Source organism: Mobula hypostoma, chromosome 3, assembly GCF_963921235.1.
Source record: "Mobula hypostoma chromosome 3, sMobHyp1.1, whole genome shotgun sequence".
Classification (NCBI taxonomy): Eukaryota; Metazoa; Chordata; class Chondrichthyes; order Myliobatiformes; family Myliobatidae; genus Mobula; species Mobula hypostoma.
Genome location: NC_086099.1, coordinates 42,462,928 through 42,476,044, shown reverse-complemented (window position 1 = coordinate 42,476,044; position 13,117 = coordinate 42,462,928). Strand labels below are relative to the sequence as shown.

General features: G+C 38.9%; 1 protein-coding gene across 1 annotated transcript; it reads right to left on the bottom strand.

The window, feature by feature from the left end:
• Window positions 1–560: 560 nt before the first annotated feature.
• On the bottom strand, window positions 561–13,109 carry LOC134343394 (probable glutathione peroxidase 8-B). Its single transcript, XM_063042099.1, has 3 exons — window positions 12,872–13,109; window positions 12,265–12,526; window positions 561–4,315 (listed from the first exon to the last, which is right to left on the bottom strand). Exons 1-3 carry the CDS (start codon window positions 13,073–13,075, stop codon window positions 4,152–4,154), a joined length of 630 nt encoding a protein of 209 aa, XP_062898169.1. The 5' UTR covers window positions 13,076–13,109; the 3' UTR covers window positions 561–4,151.
• Between the last annotated feature and the right edge of the window lie 8 nt (window positions 13,110–13,117).

Here is a 13,117-nt window from a genome sequence, read left to right as displayed (position 1 = left end):
GAATGAGAGAAGAAGGGGCAGGTGACAGAAAAGGATTAAAACACATTTAGTAGAGTGCAGTATGTCAAAACAGGAATGCACCTAATGAGGGAGATGGTTAGAGTGTTGGCAGAGACTGCAGAGATCTGTTGAACAAAGTTAAAGGGACTATGATACTTTTGAACAGGAAATTACTTAGGCCGTGGCAAGGTTCCCAATCTTTTTAAATACCATGGACCAATACCATTAAGCAAAGGGTCCATGAACCGCTGTACTAGATGAAATCCAAGTAGCCACTGTTGTGGATAAGTGCTTCAGTGAGAGCTGGATTGAGAAAAGAAGAAGAATGGGTTGCATTTTTCTGGTAGAACTAATTTTGATGATGGACTAAATTGTAACCCAAGAAAGACTGGGTTACAATTTAGATAAAAGGTTGAACTGGATGCTATGTTTACCAGATTATATGAACTAAACATTTGAGTTTCAGCTGCAGATATTGGCCTTGCTAGAGGTTATTATGAAGGTCTGACTCATCCAGAATTTGATGACAATTAGACAATCTGACTGCACAACATTTGCGGATTAACTTTTATTTTGGAAAAATAACAAATAGAACAGACCTCCTGTTACTGTTTAGGAATGTAAACAGGAACATACCAAATGAAAGAAATTAATTTATAACTTAAAGCGTAAAAGCCCATCCAAAATAAAGTATGTTTATTGATGTTTTGAAGAGATTATACAAAAAAGATGAAGGAATGTAATCACTTTGATATACATAGAAATATACCAATTCTGTATAAACAAAATTATACATAGTGGGGCTGCCAGCGTTTTTCTCAGATCAAACACTTAAATCTTTCATTTACTTACGATTTTCTGTTCTCCTGAATCCTGTTATGTTTTTTGTGTCATCGGTTATTATAATGCGAACATATGGAAGAGTGAAATGCCATTCAAGGCTCCTGCCAGTGAACGGAGCAGTGAAAAGTCCCAGCACGTCCACAGATTTCTTATATTTCAAAAACTTTTTAATAAATTGCTCACATTCCAATATGGTAAAGCATACACAGCATAGCTATGTTAATTTCTGAAGTGACTAAATCAGAGAACAGTTTGTAATAATATAGTACCTTTAACATATGGAAAGTTCCCGAGATGTTTTACAAATACTTAAAAATATTAGGCATTATGACTGAAAATCCATTTAAAGAGGTAGGTTTTAAGAATTGTCTCGAAGGAGGAAAGAGGGTATGGTGATAAGAAGGCTAGAGCCTCAGCAACTCGATGCATAGTCATCATTGATGCTATGGCTTTGAGAGAAGATTAGCTGAAACTACAAATTCTGTGTAGTTGTTACTCAAAAATTTACACACCCAAACAATTCACTCCAGACACTAACAGACAGAAATGCTGCACAAAACTGTAATAACCATGAATAAAAATATTGCATTCTTATCTAGGAGATCCTAGGAAAGTGGGGCTTCATCTTGGAAAAGTGAGCTTGTACCTCTGCAATCCAAAATTAACATGAACAATACAAGTGCAAAAGATAAATGGCCAGCATGTAACCTTTGGCTCCATAGTTAACAGTAATCTGATGTTGGTTCACATATTGACATATCTATTGTATAAAAGAGAATAAGTAGACTGTGTTTGAACTTAGAAGAATGTTAGTTGACAAAATTCTCACAAGCATAAGAGATTGTGCAGATGCTGGAAATCTATGAGCAATGCATATAAAATGTTGGAGGAACTCAGCAAGTCAGGCAGCATCTATGGACTGGAATAAATAGCTGATGTTTTGGGCTGATACCCTTCATCAGGAACCTTCCTTGATGAAGGCTCTCAGACGGAAACATCAGCTGCTTATTCTCCTCCATAGATGCTGCCTGACCTACTGAGTTCTTCCAGATTTTTGTGTGTTGTTCTAAAATTCACAAAGGGCTTGACAGAGCCAATGTAGAGTTGTGTTTCCCCTGATCAGTGTCTGGAAACTGGGGTCATAATTTCAAATTAAACAGTCAGCCATTCAAGGTAGAGGTGATTAGAATTCCTTCACCCAGACATCAATGAATCTTTGGACTTCTCTAAATCAAGACGGGTGTGGTATTCCGGTCATTAAATCCATTCAAGGTAGAGCTTGATTGATTTTTAGACATTCAAGCAATCAAAGGTTTGTGTGAGATCAGCTACTGAGCAGGCCCCAAAGGCTGAATAGCCTACTTCTATTTCTAATGGTAAAATAACACAGTCTATTTGGAGATTTTCCTGCTTTCGTTGTTCTGGTTTTGTAATGGAATCCAATACAAAAGGAAGCACAGAGACAAAATGTATTAAACAATGAAAATAATCACAGTGGTGGATTAATAGAAAAAATATAAAGAGAAAACATAAAGTGAATTATGGAAGAAATGGTTGAAGTAAGAAGAGTGTCATATATCTGAGCAGCTCCTGTAGTAATGCATACGAGGGAGACATGAAAACCTTTTTATGTCTCAAGCTGAACACAAGTGATATCTTGGCCATTACGCGCCCACAAATATTCGCTGTTCAGCTAATTCAAAAAGCATTATAGCAACCAAAGGACATCATCCTGTTAGATATGCTGCTGTTCTATCATGAGTACAGGTGACCCCTGCATTATGGCCATTAGTTTATGGAGATTTGTCCTTATAGAATTTTCAAATCTCTACTCAAAAAGTTGGATGAGGAATAACATTTGCTCCCGGAGAATTAATGTGTAAAGCAACTAATACATTTACACAAAATTTCTTGTTTTCAATTTGCTTTCTTGATACACACACTGATAATGTGGCGTGGCATTATGGAATATGGCCTGATTTTTTAAGTAACATGTGGGAATCACCTCTAATATGGTCCAATTACAAATTGAGTATTGTTCTTAGGCCACATTGAAGAAACATCTGCAAAACAGTAATATTTTTGTACATAGCAGAGTGCTACTGATAAATCACTTGACAGTTACAGATTAAGGCTTTGTTATTACAAATTACAAAAGTAACATGAATAGTTTATGAGAATCAAAAGAACTTTAAGAATATGTATTAATCTTGTCAAATATACTTGACCAGCAGCTATTCTTTGTGATGGGAAACACAACTAAATTATTTGTGGGCTGACTGCATCCATAGGAGAAAGTATGTTGTATACATAACAACCAAAATATAGGTAACACTGAAAGAGACTCTTTGTACAAGGAAAGCATTATATAGATTTGTTCCATTGAATCAAATTTTCACTATCCAATATATACTTGTTTGAATGCTGGAGGCAATTGTATCTAAAAATATAGATTTTCTATAGGCTTATATAATGTTAGTTTAAGAACTGAAATTAAAAAGCAAATAAGAATTTAACTGGTTATAGTGCAAAAAATTAATGAACCAGATCTCCGGGATTAAAATTTTAAATATAACATAAAAGTTAATGTTGTGATTGTTGATGTTCATATCTGTATAACAATAAGGTCAAACAAGAATTTCAGGCTAATCTCCTTGTAGTTACTGCAATTTTTTCCCTAGTGAAACTATGTCCAATAGATAATGGTATCTTGAAATCTATTCTGTGACATTGAGTTGGTCTGATCCATGATATGAACAAAACATGTCAATCATATTTTAAATAATAAAAAAACTGAGATTCAAAAAAATAGATCCCAATTTATATTGCTCTAGGAATACCTAAATCAATGTTAATTGGAAAAGATAATCTGTTCATTCTTAGTGGTTGTTTTTATCTTGCATCTATAAATATTGTGAATTGATTTCAGGATTATCTCTGAGTGTATAGAAATTTGCTGCTGCAGTCTGCATTAAACAGTAATATGATTTTCAAAATATCATGTGTTGTGTACCCTTTTAACAAAGTAGCTCATGTAAACATCAATAGAGGTTTGTCTACCGCAAAAAAATCATAATTCTGTTGTAACAAAACTGCAACAGAATTTTACAATTGTATGACATGGTAATCACATATCACAATAGATTTAGATTTTAGCATCAGGACTCAAAACACTTTCATGTGGCTGGAAATTTCAGATGCAAGGAAATTCACTATCTAGTGAAACTGCAACAGCTTGTATAAGCTTCAGGTGTGCAGACTATTTTCAGAATTCATAGAAGGAGACTGTCTGACACAGCTGCTCTACTTTAAAACTCTTCTCGTCTTTTCAGTATAATTTTTGCCACTAATTCTGACACTTCTTTCTTGATAGTAGCCATGGAGTCTTCAGTTCGCCAGACCTTTACCACTTGACCCTTGGGGTTGACCAGATATTTCCAAAAATTCCATCGGGGTTCCATCTTGGTTGTGTCTAAAGTTTTAAAATTGGTTAAGAAAGCAAATAAAGTTAATGCATAGACTTACAGTATTTTTTAAGGTTGCAAATGGACAGAATAGGAGGTAAACTTCTAAAGACCAATTATATTTGAAAAATGACAAACACTAAAGACTCCTGTTCAAAAGCTGAAGGTCATTAACAAAGTACCTCGGAGATCAATGCTGCAATTAGTTTGCTTGCACTAAAACCAGATCATTAGAAGGTGGCCTTTTCTAGTTGGCTGCCGGTGACCAGTGGTGCCCAGCAGGGGCCTTCTTTTCATGTTATATGTCAATAATTTAGATGATGGAATTGATAGCTTTTGTGGCCAGGTTTGCAGACAATTGAAAGATAGGTGGAGGGACAGGTAATGATGAGGAACCAGGGAGTCTGCAGAAGACTATAGACAGATTAAGGGAATGAGCAAGAAAGTGGCAGATGCAATACAGTGTAGGGAAGTGTATAGTCATGCACTAGAAGGAATAAAAGAGCAGACTATTTTCAAATGAGGAACTAATTCAGAAATAGGAGGTGCAAAGATACTTGCGAGTCTCATTGCAGGATTTTAAAAAGATTAGCTTGCAGGTTACGTCAGAAGTATGGAAGGCAAATGCAAGTTAGCATTCATTTCAAGAAATTGAGAATATAAAAGCAAGGGTGTGATGCTGAGGCTTTGTAAGGCTTTGGTTAGACCGCACGGAGTATTTTGAGCAGTTTTGAGCTCAATATCTGAGAAAGGATATTCTGGCATTAGAAAGGGTTGAGAGGAGGTTCATGAGAATGATGTCGGGAATGAAAGAGCTGATGTTTGTGGAGCATTTGAAGGCCCTGAACCTGTACTCACTGGAGTGAGGGAGGATCTCGTTGAAAACTTTCGAATACTGAAAAGCCTCGATAGAGTGGACATGGAGAGGATGTTTCCAGCAGTGGTGTAATCTAGGACCAGGGCACAGCCTCAAAATACAAGGACACCCCTTCAGAATGGAGATGATGAGGAATTTCTTTAGCCAGAAGGTGGTGAATCTTTGGAATTCATTGTCACAGATGGCTGTGCTGGCCAAGCCATTGTGTATATTTAAAGTGGAGGTTGCTAGGTTCTTAATTAGTAAGGATGTCAAAGATTACAGGGAGAAGGCAGGGGAATGGAGTTGAGAGGGAAAATAAATCAATGATGATTGAATGGCACAGCAGACATGATGGGCTGAATAGCCTAATTCTGCTCCTAAGTCTTATGGTTTTAAGATCCCCCAAATCAGAATCAGAATCAGGTTTAATATCACTGGCATATATCATGAAATTTGTGGGCAATATTGCCCCATGGGGTGGTGGGGGTGCACGTGATAGCAAAGGGGGAAGCTAAGAGATTACAGGCTTAATTCATGAAATGAATTATTTATTATAAGTATTTTCACCTCAGTGCCTCATAATTGATCACAATGATCATGTAATTACCTCATCTCTTGCTAACTCATTGTTCTCTTATACTTTGCTCGAAGTGTAAATTTGTTGTTAAAAAGCAATGTGACACTCCTGTATTTGGCACATGATGAAAAATCTGGACTGAAGAAACTGTGATTTCCAGGCCTGGCCAGTATTATTGCCATTCACTACTGTTGTACAGTACAGTATTAGCTAGTACGATTCCAGTACTCTAATCACACAGTGATGCAGTTCCTGTGAATTAGGGGACAGTATTCAATGAGTTAAAGTTCAGAATTTGTCCTTTTCAATGATTTTGACTGCACTTCTCCAGACCACAGCCCAACTGAGATATTGCTGTCACACTTACAGTATGTATCTTCAGGCAGAGAGCAGATTTTGCCTGAGTTATGATGACATCATAGCTTTCCCTTTTACTGATTGCAGCACTTGAGATTGAAACAATAGGCGATTGACCATGGTCATTAATCCTTAATGAAGATGGCAGAAACAGATGAAAAAGAAGTGCAGATAGTATAGTACGTAGTGCTGACAGTATAGTATATCTGAAATACGGATTTATACCAGTACCAAGCAACCAACAGCAGCCAATGTGTCTGTTGTGTGAAGATGTGTTTTTCAAAGCAGGCAATGAAACTGTCCAGGCTCCTTGAGCATTTATAGAGAATACACTCTGATAAAGCAAACAATAATTTGGCTTATTTTCATTTTGTGAAAACTTTCAGAAACAGAAAACACTTCAAAACATGTTTGCCAGCACCTCACAGCAAAAAAGTGATGGATTGCGTGCTTCATACAATATTTCGTTGCTCATTACTAAATCTGGAATGCCCCATACAATTGGAGAAGAACTCATTCTGCCAGCAGTCGGGGGGGGGGGGGGTTCTAAGTACAGTTTTGCAAAAATCAAAAATAAATAAAATTGTAGTTGTAAATTGATTTGTGAATAATTTTTCCAATTATTTTGTCACTGCTTTAAATTTGCAGTTCCTATTTCTTTCACTGTGCATCGTAAATCAAAATTCTTTATAGTTTTTATGTAATGGCTCAAAAGGAAGGGGGGGGTGCTGGGGATGTGGTCTGGGAGCCCAAAAAAAAAGTTCGGAAAGTACTGGTCCAAATTTAAAATTAAAATTGAGAAGATAATTTAGGATAATAGAGAAAGTAAAGTAAATAAATTGAGTGATATTTTGTGTCCATGACCATATATTTAAATGCTTTAACACTATTCAAGCCAGCTATCCCTTTGTATTAGAGTCCCTCAGTTGAGTACATTTTTCCTGCATTACTGAAGTCGATGGCAAATCTATCAGTGGTGTGGGACTATAGCTGTGCTAGTGGTTGACCTGCTTTTTTCATTTCCACATCACAGGCACAGGTGTCAGAGCCACACTGCACATTAGATGTAGGCACTGACTGGCGAGTGGCAGTTAAAACAAATACAATCTGCTAATTTTTGAAGAGACAAGCCAAATACAGGTGTCCCCACTTTTCGAACGTTCGCTTTACGAAACCTCACTGTTACGAAAGACCTACATTAGTACCCTATTTTCGCTTTCAGAAGGTGTTTTCACTGTTACGAAAAAAAATTCAGTGCGCGATAAAAAATCAGCGCGCGATAAAAGGCCGCTCTCCCCCCAGATTCGGAACTGCTTTGCTTTAACATGTGCCTGTGAGCAGCCCTTTGCAAGATGAGTTCTATGGTATCAGAAAAGCCTGAAAGAGCTCGTAAGGGTGTTACACTTACGGTAAAACTAGACATAATAAAGTAAGGACAACGTGAGTTTGGCTTGTGGAAGCTGACGAACATGATGTTGAAGAGGTTTTGGCATTCCATCACCAAAAACTGACAGATGAAGAGCTGATGCAATTGGAAGAAAAAAGGATAACAATCGAAACCGAATGAGTAATGATAAAGTACGACTTTAATTTTGAAAGGGTACGTCGGTTTAGGGGATATTTGCAGGATGGTTTGAGTCCTTATTAAAGAACTGTGTGATAGAAAAATGCGCGAAGCTCAGCAGTCAAGCAAGCCTTCCACATCAGCCACAGCAGACGACGAACCTTGACCTTCGACACCGAGGCGGGCAGAGATAGAAGAAGATGAGCTGCCTGCTCTAATGGAAACAGGCAACGAGATGACAACCAGTGTCCCACCACCCCAACCCCCAGGCCACGGACAGATATCGATTCGCGGAGAATGCAAAGGTAGCCGGGAGGCACACAGCACATCTTTAAGAAAAAAACTGAAATAAACATGCTAATTAATTAGGTGCCACCGACACATAATTGTCGGCCCAGATCAGAGACAACGCAATCGGAAATCGGCACTGATCTGGGCTGACAATTACGGGCAGCACCTAATTAATTGGCATGTTTGTTTCGGCTTTTTTCTTAAAGATGTCCTGTGTACCTCCCGGCTATCGCCGGACCCCTGCATTCTTCGCAGCAATGTATCGCTCAGTAGCCTGGAGGGTGGGGGGCCACGGCATCACCCCAGCCTTCGACAACTCAGTCTAACACACCATCATCAGTGTGCTCACTGTCTTCCCGATTCCCGTGATACTACACTGTACATACATTATTTCTACTTTATATAGGCTGTGTATTTTTACGTGTTATTTGGTATGATTTGGCAGCTTCATAGTTTAAAGATTACTGGAGAGCGCTTGGTCCGTGTTTTTGCCAACAGCGCTTGTGTGAGATTTTCTACCGAAAGCGCTTGCGTGAGATTTTCGCTACGGTGATCTGTGCCGGCAATGATTGTGGAAAAGTATTTCTACTTTATATAGGCTGTGTATATATCATATCATTCCTGCTTTTACTATATGTTACTGTTATTTTAGGTTTTATGTGTTATTTGGCATGATTTGGTAAGGTTATTTTTGGGTCAGCAAACGCTCACAAAATTTTCCCATATAAATAAATGGTATTTGCTTCTTCACTTTACGACATTTCGGCTTACGAACCGTTTCATAGGAATGCTCTACCTTCGAATGGCGGGGGAAACCTGTACAAAATGAGGGTCAGTCAAAAACCAAATTTATAAATATCAAGTGAATAGAATTTTGGAAAATGGATGAATCAAAGTTATGGAGATCGGAAAACAAAGTAGGGATTCAAGGAAATGGCGATAGCCATGATTTTATTTACTGGTAAACAGGCATGAAGTACCTTATAATTCATACCTGCTTCAGTTTCTTATTTTCTTTTGATAGTTATTATTCACAAAGAGTGAGACAATGGAAGAGAATTAAGTACTGCAATTTTGATCTAAATGGTTCTATGGTATAAAACATAATATACAGTGGCATGCAAAAGTTTGGGCACCCCGGTTAAAATTTCTGTTACTATGAATAGCTAAGCGAGTAAAAGATGAACTGATTTCCAAAAGGCATAAAGTTAAGATGACACATTTCTTCAATATTTTAAGCAAGAAAACTTTTTTATTTCCATCTCTTACAGTTTCAAAATAACAAAAAAGGAAAAGGGCCCAAAGCAAAAGTTTGGGCACCCTGCATGACAGTACTTAGTAACACCCCTTTGGCAAGTATCACAGCTTGTAAATGCTTTCTGTAGCCAGCTAAGAGTCTTTCAATTCTTGTTTGGGGGATTTTCACCCATTCTTCCTTGCAAAAGGCTTCTAGTTCTGTGAGATTCTTGGGCCGTCTTGCATGAACTGCTCTTTTGAGGTCTATCCACAGATTTTCGATGATGTTTAGGTCGGGGGACTGTAAGGGCCATGGCAAAACCTTCAGCTTGCGCCTCTAGAGGTAGTCCATTGTGGATTTTGAGCTGTGTTTAGGTTCATTATCCTGTTGTAGAAGCCATCCTCTTTTCATCTTCAGCATTTTTTTAAACAGAAGGTGTAATGTTTGCTTTCAGAATTTGCTGGCATTTAATTGAATTCGTTCTTCCCTCTACCAGTAAATGTTCCCCGTGCCACTGGCTGCAACACAAGCCCAAAGCATGATCGATCCACCCCCGTGCTTAACAGTTGGAGAGGTGTTCTTTTCATGAAATTCTGCACCTTTTTTTCTCCAAACATACCTTTGCTCACTGCGGCCAAAAAGTTCTACTTTAACTTCATCAGTCCACAGGACTTTTTTCAAAAATGCATCAGGCTTGTTTAGATGTTCCTTTGAACCTTTAGAATAGAACTTTTTGGCCACAATGAGCAAAGGTATGTTTGGAGAAAAAAGGGTGCAGAATTTCATGAAAAGAACACCTCTCTAACTGTTAAGCACGGGTGCATGGGGAACATTTACTGGTAGAGGGAAGAATGAATTCAATTAAATACCAGCAAATTCTGGAAGCAAACATCACACCATCGGTAAAAAAGCCGAAGATGAAAAGAGGATGGCTCCTACAACAGGATAATGAACTTAAACACAGCTCAAGATCCACAATGGACTACCTCAAGAGGCGCCAGCTGAAGGATTTGCCATGGCCCTCACAGTCCCCTGACCTAAACATCATTGAGAATCTGTGGATAGACCTCAAAAGAGCAGTGCATGCAAGACGGCTCAAGAATCTCACAGAACTGGAAGCCTTTTGCAAGGAAGAATGGGCGAAAATCCCCCAAACAAGAATTGAAGGACTCTTAGCTGGCTACAAAAAGTGTTTACAAGCTGTGATACTTGCCAAGGGGGGTGTTACTAAGTACTGCTATGCAGGGTGCCCAAACTTTTGCTTCTGACCCTCTTTTTTGTTATTTTGAAACTTTAAAAGATGGAAACAGAAAAGTTTTCTTGCTTAAGATAGTAAAGAAATGTGTCATCTTTAACTTTATGCATTGTGGAAATCAGGACATCTTTTACTCGCTTAGCTATTCACAGTAACAGAAATTTTGACCGGGGTGCCCAAACCTTTGCATGCCACTGTAATAGCAAAATCTGTGACAATCTTAATTAAATAATAATGTGTCAGTTGTCTAATTTTCTGCTGTCAGAGAAGCAGAAGTCATAGCTTCATGTGGCATGGAAACAGGTCTACTAAATGTATGCCAAACAGTGGGTGCCCATCCATATCAATCCCGTATTCCAGCATTTGGTCCATAGCCACCTTTTCCTACGAATTTCAAGTGCTCGACTAGACATTTTCTTAATACTATCAGAGGGCACCACCCAGACCATGCTCTTTTTTTCACTGCTGCCATCAGGAAGAATGTACAGGAGCCTCAGGACCCACACCACCAGTATAGGAACGGTTGTTACCCCTCAATCATTGAGGTTCTTGAACCAGAGGGGATGGCTTCACTCAACTTCAACTGCCCCATCAGTAACTGTTTCCACACCCTATGGACTCACTTTCAAGGACTTTTCATGTTCTAAATAACCTTACATGCTCAATCCCAGTTCATTAGTCGAACAGAATTTTCCTTCCATACTTCTATGCTGGCTCTTGTCAAAGTGGTCTGCAAATGTATCAATACATAGAGAACAGCACCTTCACGCTTAAAAATACACAACAGGATGAATATTGGAAACACCCAGAAAGCCAGGCAGTATCTACTGAGAAAGAAATTATGTTTCAGGTTGTTAATCTCTCACCAGAACTACTGAGGAAAGTTCTGAGACTAGAATCTTGACTAGAAGGAACCATTTACTTTCTCTCACTCCGCCCCCTCACCTCTCACCAGAACAGTTTCATTTACAGTCCAGCTCATTTCCCTTTCTCCTCCTCTAGCACAATAGATTAAGCAAAGGCACAAGAGTCTACACATGCTGTCACCTGGAGTAGAAAATAATCTGCTGGAGGAACTCAACAGGTCAGACAGCAACTGAGGAGTCAGCATTTTGTTTCTGCGTGGTCTTGACCTAACAAGTCAACTATCCCTTTGCATCTAAAGATGCTGCCTGATCCACTGAGTTTCTCCAGCATTCTTTTTCCCAACAGAATCAGCTACAGCTTTTCAACTGAAATCTTGGACCCTAACCAAATGCAGGTAGGTCAGGAACACTGGTTGGGTTTTCAGATTTGTTAGATATTGAAGGAATGAGAGACAAGTCACATGTGTAGACAGACGAACAGTTTGTTGTCCATTAATGCTGGATCTCAGTGTGCTCTCCAAGCCTGATTTTCAGGTTTTCAATACAATCCCAATTGCTTCTTCCCCACTCTAAGTGGAGAAGAATAGCAAGAGGAAAGTTCAGAGCAAAACATGGTGGGGATTTTGATTGGGGAGTGATTTATGATGGCTGTGGGGAAATTAGTCTTGAGTGGTGGTGTTGATGGGGAGGGGTGTTATGTAAAAGAACCAGGAACAGGAAGTTGTCTAATGGATTTGCACTGGCTCCCCAGAAAAACATACCTAAATGAGAATGGCTGAACTTCTGTTTAAAATTATATAAAAAACTATTAATTAATTGAACCATTTATTTTACATTATTGATGAAGAAAATGTATAAAGAATGGTTTTCTTTAAATCTGTCGTAGGTAACATTGTTATAGGTTAAGACAAGTTTTATTAATAGTAAATAAGACAGCGACAGTGATCTTACCCATGAGATACTGGAAAGCAGGCTCGGTCTCGTTCCCTAACACTTTGATCTTGCCGAAAATGGGGAAAGTGGCTCCGTAAGTTGTTCTGGAGAATCTATCGATTTGGGAGTTGGTGCCGGGCTCGGATTTTCCGAACTGGTTACAAGGGAACGCAAGGACGTTGAAGTGCATGGGCCCGAGTTCTCTCTGTAACTCCTGCAGGCCCTGGTAATTCTTTTCCGTGTGTTCGCAGTTACTCGCCACGTTTACAACCAGGGATGCCTGCAGCGACAGAGCACAAGAACCACCTTTCACTGCTGATGCAAAAATCAACCCCGGCTAATTCGTACACAGCAAGACTTGCTGCAAGCCACGGCAATTAATACTGAGGGAGAGTGGGATCATTTTACTCTTCTAACTGAATCATATTAACAAATAAAAAGTTGTCTTTGGGCGTGTCTAAAATGGACTGTTAGATATTAATTCGGATTGGTTATAATAACCGAACACAACAATGAAATATATGCAAGAATCTGCAGATTACATATGGTCACACAAAAGAAAAACGATTACTGTCTCTTATTACGTTCAAAAATGCAAAACAGCCAAGATTCTGATGTAACTTACTTTGCCTCTGTATTTCTCCAGCGAGACCAGCTTCCCCTTGGAATTCAGAACTTCAAAAGAATAGAAGTCTTTGTTTTTACGATTAATCCGTTTGAACTGCAGGACCCATAATCCAGCCAAGCAAACGAGCATGCAGGCAAAGACGGCGAAGATACGGGCTTTAGGAGTCCACGATTTCAGTAGTAAAGCTGGCAGTGGCTCCATTGTGCTGGGAGAGGAGAAAGGGATGTGAGCTGTACTGTAAAT